This window comes from Canis lupus, chromosome 25, assembly GCF_048164855.1.
Source record: "Canis lupus baileyi chromosome 25, mCanLup2.hap1, whole genome shotgun sequence".
Lineage (NCBI taxonomy): Eukaryota > Metazoa > Chordata > Mammalia > Carnivora > Canidae > Canis > Canis lupus.
Window position 1 is genome coordinate 28,208,237 of NC_132862.1, and position 24,154 is coordinate 28,232,390.

Here is a 24,154-nt window from a genome sequence, read left to right on the forward strand (position 1 = left end):
CAAAATAAAAACAGGCACATTTTGACCCACACAAAAGGAGGCGATAAGTGAATTTTATCCTAAATATCCACTAGAGGGAGCAAGGCAGAAGATTAAAAATTCATGAGACTTAGCATTATTTTATGATATAGGTCTTGTTTCTTTGTGAGATCAATAATATTTAAAAATTACAACACTTAAAAGTTTTTAGTTTTAATCAAGCAATATTTATAACCTTTAATAAATAAGCTTCCAGTAGTTTAAAGCCAGACTATCTTCTTCAGGTCTAAGCATGTAAAAGATAAAAGATGAAATAAAAAAAATGTCTGCAAAATACATACGACATGAATTTGTTTTGATTCCTTTAGGAAGAGAATTTTAAATGAGGAACAACTATCTAGGTCCTCAAATTACATCTTCATAGGACCTGAGACTATCTACTGGTATTAACCACAGATAAAATAAAAGAATGCCATTAAAATAAAATGAAGTAATGAAAAGTCATCTTTTCTCTTTAATGTGAAGAATAATAGTGTCCTGGTGATATAACTCCTTCCCAATTTGATCATACCGATGATGAAACAATGACGGTAGGTACTTGCTAACACCTAGTGTATTATTATAGTTTCTCTCTGCATAAATAATATAAATCAGATTTTTTCCCCTTGAAGTAGTAATCTTTACAAAACTTCATGGGAGAAACTTAATGGGCCTGTAGTGTGAATACACATGGTTGTTTGCTTGCTGGATTTGTTCCACTAATCAACTTCTCCAACTTCTGTTTTAAGAAAGGGGAATTAACATCCAGTGAAGTAAAGAAACCCACGGAGGTTATACAGCAAACTTTGAAAATATAATCTTATATTTGGGAATTCAGACATTTAGGGAGACATATCCAGTTAGACAATGAAATGGTTACACGAACCCAAATTCTTCTGATGAGCATCTCTTCCACAAAAGCAGCATGGTTTTTCTTTGGGAGGAACCTCTCTCAAAAATTCAAACTCAAAAGCTTTGTCAGATATGTGCTATCATGTAGCACATATATAAAACATGATATGATAAGTAAAAATACTGAACTCACCGTTTTGCCTTGGAGGCTCTGGGGACTAATAGACTGTAAAGTCAGGCCAGCTGGCATTGACCTCCTGTCAGGCACATAGACATGCTAGGAAAATAAAGGTACAATATAAATTCTGTGGTCCATGTCAACGATGAGAAATCTTAGGGCTTCATTATAAAATATCATTAAAATTTGTTATTATTGCTTATGAAAGTAGATATTAAAAGTTGCTTGCGAAGTGGTATCTGAAACTGTATCAATGAACTTTTTATACTCTGTTACATTAACACCTATTGGTTTATAGACATACCTGGGAGATATTGTGAGTTCAGTTTCTAACTACTATAATTAAGTGAATATTACAATAAAACAAGCCAAATGAAATTTCTGGTTTCCCAGTGCATATTTAAGTTATTTATACTATGCTGCTATTAAGTATGAAATAGATTATGTCTAAAAAATGTGTATGCCTTAATTTAAAGATACTTTATTGCAAAAAATGCTCACCATCATCTGAGCTTTCCATGATTGTAATCACTGATCCCATATCACCACAACAAATAGTAATAAAATGGTTTGAAATATTGTGAAAATTGCTAAAATGTGACACAAACATGAAGCAGCAAATTCTGTGGGAAAATGGTGCTGACAGACCTGCTCAACCCAGGGTCGTACAAACCTTCAATTTGTAAACAAACAAACAAACAAAACAAAACAAAAAAAAGCAGTATCTGCAAAGTGCAACAGAACAAGGTATGCTCGTGTTTATGCTTTAAATGGATTTTTTACTCATTTTTTTGTGTAATATCAAACACTGGTCATGTGGAAAATACTGGTTCATTGAGATGTTGACACATATCAATATACAATATCAGTAACACACAATTGTTAATACCATCACTGATCTTGAAGCACTGGAAAGCTGTCAAGCTCACAGTGGCAGATACAAGATTTCCAAAATTCTAATTTTTGCTTGAAAGCTCAAAGTTGTCATCAGTGACAAATACTGTTAGTTGTTTTCTTGGAAGTGACAGGATAACAGTTCACTTTGAGAAGTGTCTGTCAAATACCTTGTCTGAACAACTATAGTTTGTCATTCGTTCTTTCAAATAAAAATAGTGTTTCGTGAAAAAAGGAGCTAGTTCAGCTTGCAACTCAATCAGACAAATCTTTTTTCTGTGAGTCAACCCTAATATTAGTTAGCAGTTTGGTATGTAAGAGAAATACTTTAAGCATATTTCCCATTTCATCACATAGAATATTAAAATGATACATAATGAAAGGTCAAGATTGAATAAAATTATCTTTTACTGCTTCATCAAAGGGATTTTTAAGTGAAACTGCTACTTTTACTTTTATTGCAAGTCTGTGGCACAGGAGCATACAATGACGGCCACCTTAGTTTGGAGCCACTCCCTTGATATATACTAAGGTGCCAATACCCACCATTGCTTTGGTGCTATTAGAAAATGGTAACACAGGGGATTCCTAGGTGACTCAGCGGTTTACTGCCTGCTTTCGGCCCAGGGCGTGATCCTGGAGTCCCAGGATCGAGTCCCAGGATCGAGTCCTGCATCAGGCTCCCTGAATGGAGCCTGCTTCTCTCTCTGCCGGTGTCTCTGCCTCTCTCTCTCTGTGTCTCTCATGAATAAATAAATAAAATCTTAAAAAAAAATGGTAACACAATGAACAATACCTTATTATTGCTATTATAAAAATAATTTTGAGCTCATTTACAGACTTTCTGAAAGGGAATGGGAACCCTGAGGGATCCACGGACTTTGGAAATAACTAATTTCATCAAGGATAATGACAGGATAGTTTGAAAGAAAATTTTGGTAATGTTTAAGAAGTTTTTGGGAAAAGAAGCAGCAATTAGTTGACTGGGAACTAGAGTACACATTCGTTTTATATTTGTTGTTGAAACAGATGCTAAATTTTGGCCAAGAATATGAAAAATAGGAGAACACTTCAATTACACACTAATAAATTGTATTAGAGATTAGTCATGAATATTTTTACTATTTATTTTACTCTATGTATTTGAGAGAGAGAGAGAGAAAGGGAAGGAGGGAGAGAGTGCGAGTGCATGTGCACACACAGGGGGAGAGCCAAGCAGACTCCCTGCTGAGCATGGAGCCACACACAACACTCAATCTCCCCACCCTGGGATTGGTGACCTAAACCGAAATCAAGATTCAGATGCTTAACCAACTGAGCTAGCCAGGCGCGCTAGTGTAATGATTTTTTAACGAACATGATTTAGCCTTTGGATGTACAAAGTGACATGGTAACTTTGTTACCATGGAGTTCAAAGTGAGCCTTTTTTGGGCAAGCCAACCTAAAGCTTCCTCCAAAAAAAAAAGGACAACCAACTCAATTGACTTATTCATTTCTAACTAATGCTTATTTATGGAAAGTCAAACACATATAGCTTTATGCAATGTTATAACTAAAGGATTCAGTCTGTCACAAGAATAAGAAAAGGTACATTTTAAAATGGTATAATGCAAAAAATTCTTATAATTAAAAAGAAATTGCAGAAAAATTCCTTTCGTTTTAGGTTAGACATTAAAGAACTGGCTGCATATAGGGTGACTGATCAAAACAACTGCTTTAGTTTTATAAAAAGCTAACTAACACAAAGCACCTGAATTCACTCCAAATAATCTACTAAGCAATGCTTAAACCAATTGCATGTACAAATTAAAACATAATCTCTATGTATATCTTAATTTTTAAAAAGTATGTAGACCAGTAAACATTGTTATTCTAATATTAAATTGGGCATCTAAGGAGATATTTCAATAAGCCATATACGCAGCTGCTCAGAAGACGAGGTTAGCATTTTTATCTTAGCAAAGAGCAGGATGAGCCTGATATAAGAATACAGGTATGCTGGAAGACAGTAGGTGTAGAATTTAAGTGTGTGAAGAGCCAATAAAAACGCAAGTGGTCTTAACCTACACAGAAAGCTGATCTATCCAGCATAGAATGCATAAAGCATCTGCTCAAAATCACTATTTCTGTGCTCCTGAAAGACCATGCATTGCAAGGTGAGGTTTTTATATGTGAGATTCTGACACTGCAGATTATTCTTCCTTTTTATTTTACTTTATTTTTTAAAGATTTTATTTATTTATTCATGAGAGAGAGAGAGGCAGAGACACAGGCAGAGGGAGAAGCAGGCTCCACGCAGGGAGCCCGACGCCAGACTCGATCCCGGGACTCCAGGATCACGCCCTGCCCCAAAGGCAGGCGCTAAACCGCTGAGCCACCCAGGGATCCCCTCTTCCTTAATTTTTAAAACAAAACAGCTGCCTTGCTTAACCTCCTCCCTATGTTCTTATCTTCTGCATTTAAAGAAGGAATAGTACAGACAGAAATGAAACACAGCACCCATAGAGAGGTGGTTACCACAAGGTTAGCAGAACTTATCTTACCTTAGGGTGATGGGCCCTGTGCCTGCGGTCTATCGTCACATCTCCTCTCTGAATTGGTGAAGATACCTCTGATCTGTATGTCCGCTGAGGGGAATATCCCTGATAAGCAGCTATTGACCCGTGGGAAGGTGATGTGGGAATAGAGTGCATTGTCTGATCAGAAATATTAACCATTGTTTTAGGACTGGTCAAAGTACTGTGGCGAGGGAGGGTGCTCTGCTTATTATAAAACTGACGCTGCTGCCACTCGTAGAGCTGCCACATCGTGTCATCTCTCATTGATCTCCGTTTCTCTTCTGCTCCAGTTCCTAATGTTTTGTCATGAGTGGAAGGGGTTACACTGCAGATACTTTCAGGCCTGGTCTTGCTGTTTCTTGGGAGTGTTCTATAACCTTCTGGATAGCGAGCCATAACCTGGGCTCTGTGGCTTGGCATATTTCTCGGTAATGTTTGGTAAGAAATTACTCTAAAATTAAAAAAAAAAATAATTGAAATGTAAAAATGAAGAAGAAAGTTGTTTTCCAGATTTTAAATAGAGTACATTCTGGTAAGTAAAATATATACTGGGACTTTTAAAAAGTTGATCAAAATATTACACAGGATATAAAATACTAATGAACAGATTTTAACCTTTTAATGAAATTCAGTTTGATGAATTTACTACATTAAGTAAAAAACATCTTTGTTATTTACATAAAAGACTATTAATTCCATGAAATGTACAGTTTGGTTAAAAAAAGAAAAATTACTTATTAGTAAGAATGTTCAAGGTCTAATCTCAAGTCTCCATATCTTGCTTTGATACAAACAGACCCCTAGAATCTTTTCATACATCTCACCAGAGTAGCTAAGTGAGATTTCTGTGTAGGGATGGAATACTGAGGAGTCTGACTTGTGCATGAAGACAGTAAGTAAACTATTGCAGGTGTGCGTGACTCTATTGTGATGTTTCCTTCAGAAAGCATGACTATTTCTAGGAAGAAGCACATCAGTACACTTGTGGTTGGATGAGAAAATTCCCCTTGATAAGTTTTCTTTTTTTTTTGATAAGTTTTCCTAATTTGGAAAATAAATATGACTTGAAGTTAAAGCTCAAAATTGAACCATTTAAAGACAAAATACTTAAATATGACAATATTTAGAAGTACAACTGCAAATCTTGGGAATTTTATATGTTTCTAGCATAGAAATGAATATTCCACCTTCGTATAAACATTTGTGGGAGGCTTTTTAAAGCAATCTAAAAGTTCCTCATGTATATTAAGCATCTAAAATAAAGTTCCTTTAAAATGCTGTATTTTTGGATATGGATACATATGGCATATTACTAAGCACATATTATTTCAGTTTCCTAAAATGAAAGAATAAAATAGAATTTTAGTTTACATTTTTTTAAAAAAGACACTGTGATAAAAACACTGCTTTGAATTGATCAAAATGATCCTTTAGATAACCTCATGCTTGGTCAGATACATTATATAAAAAGGATTTTCAAAAAAATCAATTAAAAATTCTAAATAAAGTTAGAATTTGTGTAGCTTGTGTCCCCCATCTTCAGAAATTGGCAAAAGGTATAACTAAATAGTGATCACAATAAAATCGACTTTAAGAACTCATGATCCTGAGGTCAAGAGTTGCAGGCTCTACTGACTGAGCCAGAAATGTCTCATATTCTCTTATTTTTTTTTTAAGATTTTATTTATTTATTCATGTGAGACACACAGAGGGAGTCAGAGACACAGGCAGAGGGAGAAGCAGACTCCCCACAGGAAGCCTGATGCGTGACTTGATCCCAGGACCTTGGGATCACGACCTGAGCCAAAGGCAGATGCTCAACCACTGAGCCACCCAGGCATCCCTCCTCATATCATTTTAATATCTGGGTTAAAAGAAGGGTCAGTAAGTCTACTAGAAGTAGAATGAAGTCTTTCACTTCCTTAAGTAGCATTCTTTTCATTAGGCAATGATTCCCAGACTTTTGCAATTAATGAAAAAGCAAAATAATCCTTCTATTCGAAAAAATTTCCCCCAAACCAAAACAATTATTAAAAAAACCTTTTCATCTGTAATGATTTAATTAAAAATAAAATATATTCCCCAAATTAGGAAGGGAATAATCTTAAATGTGCTACTAGAGCCCTTCACATGCTACCCATATATAGCAAAGTGAAATTATTGGAGATTTGGTTTTTCTCATCTTTGATTTTTTTTTTTTTTTGAGAGAGAGAGAGAGAGAGAGGGAGAGAGAGAGAGAGAGAGAATGAGCATAGTGGGGAGGAGCAGAGAGAGAAGGAAAAGCAGGTTCCCCACTGAGCAGGGAGCCTGAAGCTGGGCTAGATCCCGGGACCTTGGGATCATGACCTGAGCCAAAGGCAGAGGCTTTGCCACCCAGGTGCCCCTATGATTTGATCACAAAGCTATCTTAAGGTTCTAAACCCTGTGTCTTATTGTATATTTGAAATATTTCCAATTCCTTCAACCATACCTGCTACACTAAATTTCCTTCATCGTGCTGGTTGTTATTCAGTTTTGCAAAATCTTCACCTACAACAGACTTGCTCAAAATTGAACACCGTGCCATACTCCACCCCTACCTTCAATCCCCGTAAGAACTGCTGTAGCAAGGCTAACCCATGGATGCCTTTGGGCCTGGGGTGAAGGAGAAAGTTACCTGGTACTCTGATATAATCAGTATAAAGGTTCACTCCTTTGCTGCTTTCTCACCACAAATATCAACCCCCCCCCCCCCGCCCTTTTTTCCCTCTGCTTGGTCTTCCTTCTTATCCCCACCTTCTCTACTAACACTAGAGCTAGAAACTGGAAAAAGTCCAGAGTTGGTAACCCCACGGCTATCTGCTTAGGAAGCACGTCAATCACAGAAATAGATTCCATCCTAGAAATTCTGTCCTATTTCTAACGTCATTTACCCCAATATACCTTGATTTGGTCATTCACAAATTCAAGAACTATTATAGAAAGCTTAATATGCAAAAGGCTCTGTACTAAGTACTGAACCACATCACAGAAGCATATATGCTGATAATATTAGCTTTATATCCAGTTTGGAAATAAGAAAAAGATTATTTATAAACATATAAGCAAGGGAGCAAGGGACATACATTGTTAATCTAAAACACAATAAAAACTGCCTAATAACTAATGTTTAAATTCCATTTCAGAAAAATCTATAGCACCAAACACCTCCATCAGTGCGTGCCCTGAAGCATTCACAATACGTGAGCTGGGCCCTCTTGTAGAGACGTATATGGAACTTGAGCTGTTAACATATCATATGATCATTAACAGTAGGCTAATTAAGGATTACAAAGTTAAAAGGGCGCGTCTGCCATTTTGAAACCGCTTTTAAAGAATTTTAACAGAAAGTTAGGTTGTTATCAAGTAAAGTTCTTTTTTAGCCCATATACTTTCTAGCATTTTGAAACCTGTTTTTCAAAAACTAGTTTCCTTCAGCGGTTTGCCCCAAAGAAATTCAAATTAAGCAACGTGTGATTTACTTTTAAGTGAGAGCTTAAGAAATGAACACTGTGAGCTCCTTCATCAGGTTTGGTGCTCCATTCACCAGCACCTGCCTGTCAAACACCATGAAAACCCTGTCCCTGTGATTCTGCCACACAGAACAATGGCTTAAGGCACCCTGCATCCTAACAGTGCCTGCCACTCACAAAGAAGCTTTAAAGCGCTGTTCACAGATGCAGATCTACTATTTGACTAAATATTAAACGTCCTTTCTTTCTATCAGAACTTTAATAATAAAAGCAAGCCTTTCATAAAGTTTTACAAAATGAATTATACTATGAATAACCTTTATGCTGCTTTCCACCAATAAAAATGATTTCATTATAAAACATCACTACTTTTTAATATGAAGTTCATATAATAGTGTAGATGATGTGTCTCCAATGATCCAAAGTAGACTGGCCAGTGAATCCAAAGTAGAAGGGGAGAAAAACACAGAGAGAATCTTAGCTCAAAATAACCTTCAGAAGCTATAGGTCTGCATTCAAAAGAAAAAACTCACACAGAAAGCCTTTATATATGTTAATTATACCCAGTAAAAGACCCGAAAGTTCTTGGAAACTAATACTTATGCTCAACAATTTAAAAAACCTACCTTCCAGACATCTGTTGAACCTCTAACTATACAGTTTCAACTGTAAGAAAGTATGAAATCATTGAGGAAAGTGATTTCACTAAGAAGTGAGATCTAATTTGCTGGGTAAAGATTCAGCACATATTATGGCTGGAATTTTTATTATGGTTTCCCTGAAAAATGGTTACCTTAAGTACTATGGAACATCCGTTCACTCCCTACCCGTCCCCCTCCCAGAATGAACTCTGGCTTCTCTTCGGCCAGAAATAGCAAATCTGTCTCACAATTCTCCCTTTGGAAAATCAGAAAAGTGAGTGCTGAGGATGGAGAAGAAGAAAATGAAAGTGAGCAACACATTGCGGGTGTGTTTTTGCAGTGTTGGTTGAGATAACAAAAGATGAGGCCAAGTGCACCCCGGCCTTTGAGCTGCTCCTGAAAGGAGACTTTGGCTGACAGCTGCAGATGTCAGCCACGCCAACTGAGCAAAGGAAGAATGTTCCTATACCTCAGAAGTTTCACTGTTAAGTTCATCTTCGTTTAACTGAAACATAGCAGTGTCATTGTTTTTGTGGTTTACTACTACTGAGAGGTAAGAGTCACAAAATAACTCTTCAGGTAATTCTTCCATCTGCAAGTACATTAAAGTATTTTTAAAATTTGCAGCACCAAATTCCTGCCTAATGATAGAACACTGTTTCTTATCGGTGGGTGCCTGCTTTTTCTCCATCTCCTCTGGCCTTTATTTTTCATCTCCTTTGCAGGCCACCCCAACTCTGTTTTTCTCTTAAATGTAAACACCCTTTCAGGTTTACCTTTAAATTCTTTATTTTATCCAGCCTCCAGATGAATGAATTTGTCTACTCTTATGAATTTACTTTTGATATAATGATGATGCCCCAAACCTTATTCAAAGTCCAGTCATTTATCATCTTCCCTTTTCCCAATCTTCTTTTTTTTTCTTTTTTATCCCAATCTTCTTTAAATGGTTAAAGGCACCAGACAACCTTTGATGACCAGGCCTAAAGGCAGGATGTCATTCTTGATTTTCCCCTCTCACTCACACTAGACTGAGACTAGTTTGCAATCAAGCACATCCAAGCTCTCAACTAACCTTGTCAATCCTCCTTAAATACATCCCCTTCCTCTCCTCATTTTACTTTAACAGATTTTGAGCTTTCTCTAATTCATTCTCCAGAATCTGCAGCTGGAGTGACTTTTCTGAACCACCAATATGAACACATCTCTTCTGGCTTATCTCTTCAGCCTTGTTTCTCCTGCATTATCACAACCAAAGTACCTAAGCAATACTGGATGTCTCTGGATTCCTTTTCCTCTCCATATCAACTCTGCAGTTTTGCTTATCTAAACCAAGATAAGCATGCCACCCTTTATATTTCAGCTTGTATTTCACTTCCTGCAGAATGATTTTCCTGGGCCTATAGGTTGTGTTGGTTGTCCCTATTCTTGTACGCATTATGTTCTTCCTTCATTTTGCACAGTATACTGCACTTATTTACTTTCTCCTCTACTGGGTAAGGACCTCTTTGAGAAATCTGGACAGAACAAAGGGAGACAGAGAAAAAAACACTCAGGTGTGGTTACCATGAAGAAGAGAGAAAGGAAGCTACAATCTCTAAAAGCACAGTTTAATATTTTTCAATAGGTGTCTCAGAAACCAATCTCCACTGACATAGTGTGAAAGAAATCTGGGTCTGGGTTCAGAGCACAAAACAAAGACACTTACCCCCTGGTTTCTTCTTCGTGACCCCTTCCCTTCTGGATTTTAATCCACTGTTCCAACTGTTGCATTGAATTTGTCCTTTGGATGACTCGATCAGCCTCTGCATGTAAGGGCCCTGTATTCGGGTGATTTCCACCTCTAAGATCTGCCAGGCTAACATTGACTATTTTGTTCTCTGAACTATTCACATTGACTGGCCTATAGTGTCCAGCCTGAGCTGGGCATGTTGACCCACTCTCATATTCAGATGGCAGAGAATTCAACTTTACACTATTAATTTTTGTTAAAGGTCTATCTTGACCATCCTTCTGAAATCCATATTTTTCAGCTTCTAATGCCTTTTTTTCTTCAGTTTTGCTTATTTCCTTGTTTTTCTGGTTATTCTGGACCTCTGGTTTAATTAGCACTCTATGGTTGGGAAAGTTATTGATTTCTTTAGTTGGTGCATTTTCAGATGTAATCTTGTCCACTCTGAAATCAGAAAAGAAAATCATAGTAAATCAGATGAAATAATGCACATACTATTACTTGGATTCAATCTAGGAAAAATGTAAAATTACCCTCGACTTTACAAATAAATTGAAAGAGTCACAGAGGACAAGCCTGTATAAATCCCTAATGTGGTGATAGGAAAATTCAAGCACAACATCAGAATGCATAAATAGGAGGGGGAGAAGGGGAGAAAACATAAAATATACGGTGTATAAAGCACTGGAGGATAAAAAGTAAGGAGTGTCCCCATTAGAAATCTGGAAATAAAGCAAATTAGGACTGCCCTTTAACAGTAAAAATCACAAAATCCACACTTAAAGGACCGCCGCAACTAGTCATTTCAAATAAACAATGTGGCTTCCAGGCAGAAGGGTTAATTCTTCTTGAGACAAACATGAGTCTGGTGGTGGAAATGGCCATGTGATCACTGTCTAAGATCTGAACCATATGACTAACTAGCATGTTTGTATTCAAGAGGATCTGACTTGGGCTCTTGCAGCCAGACTTTCTGTGTTCAGCCTGCAGCTCTACGTCTTACCAGCTGTGTCTTTGGACAAGGTGTGGAAATTTATTGTGCCTCAATCTCCTCTTTGGTAGATGGGGATAAGTGTAGCACCAGGGTTATAGGACTGTGTGAGGATCAGCAGAGTATATCAAAGGCTGCCCAAGACTTTATTACTATTATCATTCTATCGTATTAAGCAATTTTGGATTAGAATCTGGCATTTCGCACCCATCTCCCCGCTGGAAGAATGTGCTTCTTTACAGTACGTGTTTGGGTCACCAGACAGTTTTATTGCTCACCATTCCAGTTGTTATATCTAGGTCTTTTTGATGAGAATCAGCTTCTCTGAGACCAATCACTTCCAGACTCTGACAAGACCAAGCTGAGTATCTGAACCTGCATGAAATTGCCGAGATCATGCCTTGTAGGGAGGCCTTTTAGGAACTAGCCAATCTTCCACATTTCAATATATAATGATGCTCCAACTGGATCCTCATATGGTACTGCTGCCAGTGTTAGTGATGAGCAAGAAATACATAACCCACACATATACAGCTATAGATAGACTTCTGCCCCCAATTTTTTTCTTTGCCCAAAATTTTTAAACTTAGTTACCTCTAGTTAATCTAGAGCTATTATTTTAAATTAGAACAGCATTGCTCTTTCATCTTCATTTTTCCAAAGACTTATTTAAGAAATGAAATAAAATTTAAAAAGACATATATACTGACTTTTCAAATGGGAATAAATGAATTTAGGAGAAACGAACTATCAAGTTAAAACCTATATGCTTTATCTTGTAGGTGATATGCCCTGATAAATATTTGTAAGTATTCTGGCCATACAGGGAAGAGTATTTGCTTAAAACTAAGTTTTAAGAGTGTTTAAGAGTGCTTGCTTAAAACTAAGCAAATAAAACCTCCCTATACATATAAAATATTATAATAATTAGGTTCCTTCAGTCTGAAATATTAAGTGAGACCAAAAATGCCAACAGCAAGAAGTAGAAGAAAAGACAATTTCTACAGGATAATTGTGACTGACATCAAGCTGGGCACATGGGTGGTCTTCAATAATTTCTGGCTGAGTAATCCTATCAACAAAACCTGCTAAAAATTGTTACAGGCACATACTCAACTAATAGGCTGTCAGAAATCCAACCAAAATACTATTATTTTTATCACTCGAAATGATGAGTAATTATTAGTTTTTAGAGTGAAAAATATAAGAAAAAATAAAACTTGAAATTCTCAGAATTTCAGATAAGAACATACAATATGAGATTATCTCAAAATCAAATATTTAAATTATGATACTGATATCTTTATTCTAAAGAGTTTCTTGAAAATTTTTCTCTAAGGTTAAAATTATCTTAAGATTTTTAATTAACTGTTTTCACCCACACATTTTCCCTACCTATAAGTGCTAATCATTTGTCTTTACATCCATTTGGGTAATTTTTTTTTAAAAAAGTAAACTCTACACCCATACATGGGGCTCAAACTCATGACCCTGAGATCAAGATTCCAATGCTCTGCTGACTCAGCCAGCCAGGGAACCCCAACTTGGGTAATCTTCACACATGAAATTCCAAAAGCAAATTAGCTTTCAACTTGGAATATGCAAATGGTTGAGGTCTGCCTTTCTTTCTTTCTTCTTTCTTTCTTTCTTTCTTTCTTTCTTTCTTTCTTTCTTTCTTTCTTTCTTTCTTCTTTCTTTCTTTCCTTCCTTCCTTCGTTTCTTTCTTTCTTTCTTTCTTTCTTTCTTTCTTTCTTCTTTCTTTCTTTCCTTCCTTCCTTCGTTTGTTTCTTTCTTTCTTTCTTTCTTTCTTTCTTTCTCTCTCTCTCTCTCTCTCTCTCTCCCTCCCTCCCTCCCTCTCTCTCTCTCTTTCTTTCTTCTTTCTTTCTTTCTTCCCTTCCTCCCTCCCTCCCTTCCTTCCTTCCTTCCTTCCTTCCTTCCTTCCTTCCTTCCTTCCTTCCTTTCTCTCTTTCTTTTTTAAATAGGTGTCCTAGTGTTTAATCTGGGTCTTTCTTTTCTCTCCTTGCTTTTTCCTAGCTGTAATGACTAGTGATGGGTTAAGTGGATTTGGATTTGATACTGAAAAAAATTAAACACAAATATATTTACATAGCATCAACTTCAGTCTTTTAACCAACAAATCAAGACTTAATAGGTACAGTAATCGACCAAAACTAAAGATTTATATTGTAACAGTCCCCTAATTCCCTGAGAGGAGAGAAAAAAACTACCAGACCTGCAAGCAAGCATTTTCCTTGTATAAAATGTATGCTCAACTGCTGCTGACTGGAAAAGAACTTAAGTGGGTCACAGATCTTTCTTCAAATTACAGGAATACAATTCTTTACTTTTTTTTTTTAAAGATTTTATTTATTTATTCACGAGAGACACAGAGAGACAGAGCGCGGCAGAGATACAGGCAGAGGGAGAAGCACAGGCTCCACGCAGAGAGCCTGATGTGGGACTCTTGCCCTGAGCCAGAGACAGACGCTTAACTGCTGAGCCACCCACGCATGCCAGAATATAATCTTTTTAAAGCACATTATTCAGCTGCTATTTAAGTAGTTTTATAAACAGATTTCCTCTCACTAGTTCCTAATATAGTTGATTATTAAAATGATTCAGATGTTCAAGCCGAGAAAAAGAAATCACAGATCAATTTTAATAGCACATTATCAAGGAATCGGAGTACTGAAGTTTCAGAAGAAAGAAAGTAGAATTCATCAAGTCATAGACATATTTAGAAATAATCTAAATGCCTGATGAGTTATTTTCTGGAGACATTCACTGTAAAACCATCAGAATTAACCAGGAGATGCTGAAGAAATGAAACCCATCAATTTTTATTTCTATTTATTATACTCCAAAAACATACAACATAATATAAAAGCACAATAAAACTAACTTCATGAATATAAATTCTCTTCTAAGATTTATGCCTTAAAACACGATCTTGTGTAGGTTTAAGAAACAATTAAAAATGTACTTACCGGAAATTAAAGGTAATTCTGTAAGAAGAAAGAATATTCAGTTTGAATGTTAGGATTCTGGATTCACCTCAGTACACTGATAGGTGAAAATGAATAAAGAGGAAATGTGGAATAAAAATGCAAGTGGTATCTCAAATTAACTACTAAAGGTGTATTAATTTATACAGAACACGAATTAATCCTTGCTTTCTGAGGAAGAAATGATTTCATATCATGACTAATAAAATGATATGTACTATGATACACTTGCAGGCCATGGAATAAAATGTAAGTGGAAATCACCATTATTTTCCCTACAAGCCTTTACCTTTTCACAGGTTCTGTCTGTACTAGGGCAGCATCTAACATGGCTTTCATCCACAATTCCATCTCCTTTCCTGTATCAGTGCAGAAATAATAGGTCCTCATGTTTGGATGAGCTGCCTGATTGAAAACAACAGGATCATTGTAAACAGACACACACAGGATCTGTAAAAGAAAAAGAAAGACAGTTAAGTGGTTCCCTACATAGATCATTACTATCAACTTTCAGAAGAAAACTGACTTGTCTTATATACAGTTACAGAAGTGAGTGACTTAAAATATAATTCAATCTTGAAAAAATAGAAATATTAAAATGTCCTCCCAACATTGCCATTTCCCTTTAAAAATTAAAAGGAGGGAGGAAAAATGTATATAGGAAGGAAAGGAGGTAAGAAATAAAGTACCTTGTCATGCTTCCTCACCACACTTCCATGTACACATCCCTAGCAATTTCCATTTGCTACAATTCACACTTCTTTATTCAAGAATGATCCATAAAAACAGAACTATCACACAATTCAGCAAATCATCCACTTCTTATTCAAAGAAGAAAACACCAATTCAAAGAGACATATGCATAGGTGGCTCAGTCAGTTAAGCATCGGACTCTTGGTTTTGGCTTGGGTTGTGATCTCAGGGTCATGGGATCGAGCCTTGTGTTTAGCACCGTGCTGGGTATGGAGCCTGCTTGGGATTCCTTCTCTCCCTCTTCCCTCTGCCCCTGCTTGTATATGTGTGCACACACACTCTCTCAAACAGATAAATAGTTAAAGACAAAACAAAGCAAAACAAAAAACAAAGAGATATATGCACCCCCATTGCAGCATTATTTATCATAGCCAAGATATGGAAGCAACTTAAGTGTCCACTGATAGATGAGTGGATGAAGCAGATATGTGGTAGACACACACAGTGGAATATTACTCAGTCATAAATATATACAATCTTGCAATGACAGGGGAAGACCTGGAGGGTAGTATGCCAAGTATTAGAAGTCTGACAGAGAAAGACAAATACTGTATGACTACACTTTTATGTGGAACCTAAAAAACAAAACAAATGAACAAACTAAATAAAACAGGAATAAACTCAAAGATACAGGGAACAAACTTTTTATTATAAGGTGCAGAGGAATTGGAGGGTAGGCAAAAAAGGTAAAGAGGATTAAAAGGTACAAACTTTCAGTTATAACATAACTAAATCATAGTTACTAAATCATATTATACAGCATAGGGAATATAGTCAATAATATTGTAATAACTTTATAGTTATTACAGATAACTAGACTTATTGTGTAGATCATTTCATAATATATAAAGATATCAAATCACTATGATATACACTTGACACTAACTGTATGTCAACTATACTTCAATAAAAAAAGAATGTTCCACAGCAACCAGTGATGAAATTAATAGAACTGTACATGTCAGACATTTCCCCTTTGTGTTAACAATTTCTTTAGTCTTCAAAAGGTGTTGCTGTTACAGCATTTTATTTATCCTCATAGACATATACACACAGAAATAAAAGATTAATAAATGACCCAAAATGGTATTTTCCCTTAGCTTTTCTTTTTTTTTAAAGATTTAATTTATTTATTCATAAGACACACACACACACACACACACACACACACAGAGGCAGAGACACAGTCAGAGGGAGAAGCAGGTTCCATGCAGAGAACCCGATGTGGGAATCGATCCCGGGACTCCAGGATCACGCTCTGCGCCAAAGGCAGGCGCTAAACCGCTCAGCCACCCAGGGATGTCCTTCCCTTAGCTTTTCATCTCAAGTTTCAGAGTTAAAATGTAAATATTCTGGGTTTGAATAAGGCCTATGTGAGTGGTAAATGGGTCTTTATCCTTATAATAGTTCAATCTGCTTCTGTTCTTGAGGAAAGGTAGAAAAATGAAATAAAGGCGCCACTGAGGGACTGCTATCCAATGTGTGAGCACCAAGAGCTCAGTTTAACGAGTGGGATGACAGGGCAAAGGAGAACAGTGGTAGGAGCTACATCAAAGTAGAAAAAAAGGCCAAGGTAGAGAATTCTGTGGAGGAAACATTAATTTCCACATAAAAATGCTGGTGACAGTTTCCTATCATGCACTAAAAGACAAGGAAAAACAAAGGCTATTTCGGCATACAATGAGGTAAAGGAAAGAGTAAATCTGCTAAATATAAAAAGAAGAGAGGAATAAATTTGGATCCACACACTCTACTCTGAAATTTTGACTATCTGCTTTATTTACAATGTCAAATTAGCTTTTTCAAAATTTTTTTCAGAAAGAATCAAGACAGAAGTCAATTCAATGAACACTGTGATCTAAATAACTACATAACCAGACCCTGCTAGAGATATAAAATTATCCATGGAAACACTTTAGAAGAAACGGCTCAAATGCTGTATGTTGTTAAAATGATTAAAGCCACCACAGTGTCCCTGGACTGCCTGAATCAGGTTTTGGAGAAATGAATGAAAAGACCACTGTCCATATTTGTGATTAAGGAAGGAACATGGGTCTAAGTCCTAAGAAGATCAAGGTACAGCCATGAGTCCTTTGCTAACAAGGCACACCTATGCTTGCCAGCTGTCAAATGGAAATACTAGATGATGATCAAGTCTGCTACCTAACTTTAGGTTTACAATCGTCCATGAAGTTTCTACTCACCATTGTATAAGCAGTAGCCTCAAATGTCAAAAGCAGCTCATAAATTTGAAGGAAACATTGCAAAAGAGAAAATTTGAGAGAGAAATTACTATTCTTATTATAGATAAAATAAAATTAGCATCAAGCCAAATAATTACAGAGAAAATATGCTTAACATGCATGATCACTGTTGTGACTTCAACACTCTAATATTTAAAAGTCTAAGAACCCAGCAAAATGTCCTATGAAGAGCACAAATTCAATAAACTTTTGCCAAATTAATGAGTAGACAGACAAAAAATTGAAATCATGATCAAATAACAGTATCATATAGTTTTACATGTGAAAGTAATTTTTATCAAGTTATTAAGTTATCAGTATTAAATTTTGTTATAGCATCTTAAAATGCTTAATTCTGTTTCTCTGGTTCACACTGTTAATAAAACCTGTTGAAATCCCATGCCATTCCCTTATCCACAGTGTCTGTTCAGACATCACCTTCTCATTGAGGCCATCCATCACTCCCGCCACCACTATAACTGCTGCTTTCTTCTCCATAACTAATAATGCAACTTGTTAATTAGCAAAAGTTGTAAATCAGCTGCAGTCCTGAGTATTTTTTTTTTTTTTTTAGTCCTGAGTATTTTTTTAAAAAGTGGAAGGGAATTAAAAGCAGAGTCAATTTTATAGTGGTGTAAACATTTTCACTGTTAAATTACAGCATGTGTTACCCTTACTTTCCCTTCAAACAAAATTTTACACCAACCCCTTCGGAGATCTTAATTTAAAACTAACTTAAAAAATAGGTAACCTCTGAAATTTATTTTAGCCACAGTCATAAAGCAAAGAATGCAGTAAGGTTTTTGAAAACAAAAATAACCAAGTTATCATCAAAGTAGCCTTTCACCAGTGTATCAGAAGCAGGTGGGTATTGTTAGTCAGAGGAGGGGGGGGCCCTCAGGTCTGCTTGGATTTAATAACAGTTTTAACGTCTTAATGTCAATATTATCTCAAAAATACCTGATATTCATGATGTACTTAGACCCAAGAACATCTCTGCAAATATTCTCTACGATCGTAAGTGTGCATGTTAAAAACCACAGTTGTTGTCTCTTACAGTACTCTTCCTTCAAATTTATTGTGAAAAAATTCAGATCTGCATAATAATCTTTAAAGAATTGTACAGTAATCACCAGAACACCCATGCTACATTTACCAGTTATTAGCATTTTCACATATTTGCTTTATTTGAAGTACAGACATAAAGACATTTGGCCTTTAGATATGTTTCCTAATTATTTGGGATATTCTTCTATTCGATCTTAAGACTATTAACTAATATATATTAAATATAAATATGTCCATTGATAAAATAAGTTTTTATAATAATCTATGTATGGGTCAATATCCATTTTTTACATTAGTGCAAGATTCAAATACAGAATTAACAAAAATATGACTATTTCCTTACCTTAAAAGCATATTTGCGATTTATGTGATCTTCAGAGGTAAGCATAGCTATCTGAAAACTAGGTAATAGTATGCTTCCCAGGATACCCTCTTCTTTCTCATCTAAGAGGTAATTGAACATCTGATTAGAATTCTAAATGTTGTCATGAAGCAGAATAAATTTTCTCAAAATGTATTTTGACCAAATCAAAAGTTTCTTCTCATATAAAGAACTGTACTCATGTGTTGTTTAGATAGTTCTTTACAAGGTTTTAAAGGAAATACTAAATAGCACCAGCATATATATTTCTTCATTTTCAATAAGCTTCTCTATCCTTTGCAAATCAGAAATGGTTCTCTCACACATCAGAAAAATGTCAATTAGACATAAAAACAGCTTATATTTGTTTGGCATACATACCACACTCTACAAAACCCTGACATGTGATTCACTGAAAATATATTAGCATATAAGTAACAACATAGAAACCTTACAAAATCAATCCACTCACATTTCTAGTAGGAGTTAAATGCCCAACCATTTTAGGCCAAGACAAATGCTTAGTTCACTTGCTCATGCCCTCTAGTCTGCTTCAAATGTCTCATTTTATAAAGCCTGCCTTAACCTCTGTATTTTTAACTGCTTCCCATCCTAACCCATCACAGAGCCCTCATTTCTCTTTTTTGGAACTTCACTGCCCCCTCAATACCTCTGACATATACGCTATAGTTTTATTATTTATCAACTCTCTCCCCTGCTAGACTGTCAATTCTATGAAGACATTTAGAATGATAGTAGATGCTAAATAAACATTTGAATAAACATACATTTTAAACTGCTCTGTAAAACTTATATGATTAAACATTTTTAATTTTTTAAAGATTTTGTTTAGTTATTCATGAGAGACACACATAGGCAGAGACATAGGCAGAGAGAGAAGCAGGCTCCCCGCAGTAAGCCTGAGGCAGGACTTGAATCCTGGGATCAAGACCTGAGCCAGAAGCAGATGCTCACCCACTGAGCTACCCAGGTGCCCCAAATTATATGATTTTTAAAACACATAATCACAGTTACCTTTTACCAGTCATTCTGATACATAACAAAGTTATGGGAAAAAAAAATTACAGGCCTACAAGGCAAGCAGATAAAACACACCCAGGAAAATGACAAAACATCCATCTTGGCACACTATAGATTCACATTATTAACTTGCTGCTTGGGGGCAGAGATGTTTATGAAACTCGAAATACATAGTTCATTGTTAGAAACCCATAAGACAAGTTTTTTTTTTTTTTTAAATTTTTATTTATTTATGATAGGCACACAGTGAGAGAGAGAGAGGCAGAGACACAGGCAGAGGGAGAAGCAGGCTCCATGCACCGGGAGCCTGACGTGGGATTCGATCCTGGGTCTCCAGGATCGCGCCCTGGGCCAAAGGCAGGCGCCAAACCGCTGCGCCACCCAGGGATCCCCCCATAAGACAAGTTAATAAAGCTGTGCATTAGGCTGATGAACTCAGCAATGAGAAAAATCATAAATGAGAAATAATTATTTTATTATGCTTGCTATTTTAAAAATTTTTTATCATAAACTTGTTAAAGAAATTTATTTATTTTCCCCTCATTTCTAAAATATATAGTGAAACTATCAAAAGAAAATAAGTTGCATTATATAGAGGTTATTTCTAGAAGTTTTTCTCTTTATGCAACAAAATTCTGCTCCTACTATATACTGTGCTCATAGTTCACTAATACAAGTTAGAATGAACACAAGTGCAGATTTTGTCTAAAAGATTAAAAAAGGTAGAAGTAGTCGTCAGTTATAGAGTATATGACAATTTTTTTTAAAGATTTTATTTATTTATTCATGAGACACACAGAGAGAAAGGCAGAGACACAGGCAGAAGGAGAAGCAGGCTCCCCACAGGGAGCCCGATGTGGAACTCAATCCCCAGACTCGGGATCATGTCCTGAGCTGAAGGCAGATGCTCAACCGCTGAGCCATCCAGGTGTCCCAGAATATGACAATTTAAAAGAAGGAGTCACATTCTAATTTTAAATCCAACTTTGTTTATATAAACCATATAATCAGAAACAGCTCATGAAGTCCTTTTTATTAAAAAAATCATTTTCATCAAATAATACATTCTCTTACATTGCATTATTGGAAATGGTGACTTTTCCTGAAGTTATTTTAGAAAATGCACAGGTACACTCTGGCATAGGGTGATTTCACTGGATCACCCTGAATGGTTTCCCAGACAGACACTAAGCAGCTATGAGACCTTGGCAAGTCATCGATCCTGAGTACCTCAGTTCCATCAACTATGAAACTGAGGAAAACAGGACTTACTGCAAAGGACTGTGATGAGGGTTAAAAGAGCTAACAGATATAAGGACCTCAATAATTCACTAAGCCCATTTGAAGTGTTCGATAAATACTGCTCTTATTATATAAAACTAAGGGCACTGCATATACAAAATTCTTCATCTTCTGTCAAATGAAGAGTTTGAGTTCTAAGAGTTCTTCACTAGATTCTTCAAATGTTTCTAATCACGACATTCTTCTGTTTAGTTTGTCAAGCCTTACGTAAGTAACTGTCTTTCACCCAAAGGGTTTTATACACTGACAAGCAAAAGGTGGGTACTGATTATGTGCAGAATGAATGAACTCTCCAGGGGGGTCAGCTGGGCCTTTTCTTAGACTGGACGGCAGTCCAACTCCATCTGTCCCAACCTAGATCCTTCCTTTCCCTGCCACAGGCAATGGTCCCACAAACACTCTGCAATAAGCCTCTTGCTTATTAATTTCCATCACAGAGCTCCCATCCTGGGGAACACAATCTGGGACAAGAACCCTAAGAATCTCAATATGGACTGGATTCAAATAACATTTTAGACTCCCCATTTCTACTTCAGCTTTAAAGACGTTTGGGCAAAAGACATAAACACATATAATTCTAGCTGGGTACATAACTTACAGACTGGAATATTATCACTAATTATCATTACCCAGAATACTTCAATACTTTGTTAATTGGTCCCCTGGTTTCTAGTTCAAGAGTTAGGGTGATTTTTCTAAAATGTGCATTTGATCCTAACATTATTTTTACATTTAAGACAGAGTTAAAACTCATTAGGATGGAAACAAATGTCTTTTGTGCCTCAATCTACTTTTTATAGCCTTTACTCCTGATATAGCCTTTACTCTGCAGACATAACTTTCATTCTAGCAACATAAGCCTCACGTGTAACTTTACAAATATGCCATGCTCACTCATGCTTTGAGCATACTAAGTCCATTGTCTAGATCATCCTTCTTTCCTAAATCTTTCCTTGTACACTTGGTCAACACTCATTCAACATAACTGAATACTAACTACGACATCTTTCTTAGAGTCCTTTAGCTAATCTGTGAGTTCCATGAAGAGAAGAGTTTATATTGTTCATTACTGTATCCTACTCTACTACCTAATAATATATCCGGTGCATCAAAACTGCTCACTGCTATCTACCACCTAGTCTGAGCCATCCTCATTTCTATCTAATAACTCCTAACTAGTCTCTGCTTCCTTCCTTCCCTCCTCATAATTCATTTTCCAAGAGCAGCATGAGTGAGCTTTCCACAATGTAAATCAAAGCAAATCATTCTTATACTGAAAAACATCCAATTTTCCCCTTACAGTATTTTCAGGAGAACCGAAATTCTATAGAGTCTGACATTGGTGCAATCTTCATTCCTGCCACCTCTGTCCCTACTGCTAGCCCTCCAGCAGAGTGCACTGGTTTCCTTCTGCTCTTCCAAATGTTCCACTTTCCTAACCTTAGAGCCTTTGCACTATTGCTCCCCCTGCCTACAGTACTATACTCACTCTGACTCTTCATCATTTAGATCTTGCTATCTAAAACATCTGCTCAGAGAACTGATCCAAAGATGTCTTTTCTCTTATGTCTTTCATATGATGACCTTTTTTCCCCCCTAAGAGCACTTATCATAGTATTGTTTATTTATTTGAATTTATTTACTGTCTGACTTCTCTAGAATGTAAGCTTCATGAGAGTTTTCTTTCACTGTTTTGACAGTACCTGGAATGAAGCAGGTCCTGCTCAATAAATATTTGTTGAATAAATTAAGTCCTATGATAAGTTTTGTCAGTAGACTGACTAAGAAATAGAGCAATCTAAGTGTTCTGTCATAATATGCCTACTCCTTTGCAAAGAACAGTGGGAACTTGAGCTCCCATCTGGTATTGGCTGCTAACCTATTGTAAAAAATAGCAAATCATTTATTTTGTCTTTCCATATCTGTGAATTGTGGACTGATTTTTCAGAAACTTCTGACAGTGCACTGTGTATGTCAGTATAATAGACACTTGGAAAGATACAGAAGAAATGAATGGTGCTCCCGTATTCAGCATATAAGAGAAGAGATCTGTATAAGGAGAAAGGCCTGTGGTTAAGAGAAGTACCTAGGTATAAATAAATCCTGGCTCTGACACTTGCTAGTTGTGAGACTTCACGCAAGCAATATGACCTCACTGTCTTGTATGAACAGATTTCCTACCTTGTCAAGTGGCTATAAGGAAGAGATGAAATAGATCTTCTAAGTTACATGCTCATCGTATAGTAAATGCTCAAAGAATTGCCAAGTATTATGATTATCTCACTAAAATCTTGTAGTTTTTATTTCAAATCTGGCATTTCCTGCTGGTAATATAGTGAAAGCGTATAGTATCATACACTCATTTCCAACCATTTGAAGTACAGAAGTGAGTTAATTATATTTCTTTCCTTTTTATATTTTCTTCTTTTTTTTACATTGCTCCTGTCTGGTAAACTATACTAAAATAAATAAAGATATGATGTGTAAAAAGGATACGGTTAATAATAAAACGGAACCTCATATTCAACATGGCTTCTGAACTCAATATTTACATTTTAAAAATTAGGTTAAAAGTTTTTCTATTTTAATAAAGGTGGTAAGCAGCACCTTTCCATGAGTGACAACAGAAAATTACAAGGAATTCAGTGTTCTTTTTATTGTAAATTAACATTAAGGAATTTTACATGAGAAGTAGTAATAAACATTTTCTTGTTCTCATTTAAAGCTCTAAATAGGGGCAGCCCAGGTGGCTCAGTGGTTTAGCGCCACCTTCAGCCCAGGGTGTGATCCTGGAGACCCAGGATCAAGTCCCAGATCTGGCTCCCTGCATGGAGCCTGCTTCTCCCTCTGCCTGTGTCTCTGCCTCGATCTCTCTCTCTCTCCTCTCTGTGTATTCTCATGAATAAATAAGTAAAATCTTTAAAAAGAAAAAAAAAAAAGCTCTAAATAGGGGGGGATCCCTGAGCGGCTTAGTGTTTTAGCACCTGCCTTTGGCCCAGGGTGTGATCGTGGGGTCCCAGGATTGA

The 24,154-nt window shown here is 36.3% G+C and overlaps 1 protein-coding gene across 25 annotated transcripts in view; it reads right to left on the minus strand.

Moving 5' to 3' along the window:
• PLEKHA5 (pleckstrin homology domain containing A5) overlaps positions 1 to 24,154 on the minus strand; it is a 242,065-nt gene that overhangs the window by 71,442 nt on the left and 146,469 nt on the right. For 11 of the 25 annotated variants that reach the window (XM_072798812.1, XM_072798810.1, XM_072798805.1 and 8 more), the window contains 5 exons: positions 18,768 to 18,868; positions 14,650 to 14,765; positions 10,341 to 10,808; positions 4,486 to 4,951; positions 1,064 to 1,147 (listed from right to left, as the gene is read on the minus strand). In XM_072798812.1, coding sequence (XP_072654913.1) covers positions 1,064 to 1,147; positions 4,486 to 4,951; positions 10,341 to 10,808; positions 14,650 to 14,765; positions 18,768 to 18,868 — 1,235 coding nt within the window. Of the gene's footprint in view, positions 1 to 1,063; positions 1,148 to 4,485; positions 4,952 to 10,340; positions 10,809 to 14,342; positions 14,361 to 14,649; positions 14,811 to 17,317; positions 17,354 to 18,767; positions 18,869 to 24,154 lie in introns of all 25 variants that reach the window. The other 14 variants (XM_072798800.1, XM_072798793.1, XM_072798796.1 and 11 more) reach the window with 3 other exon arrangements.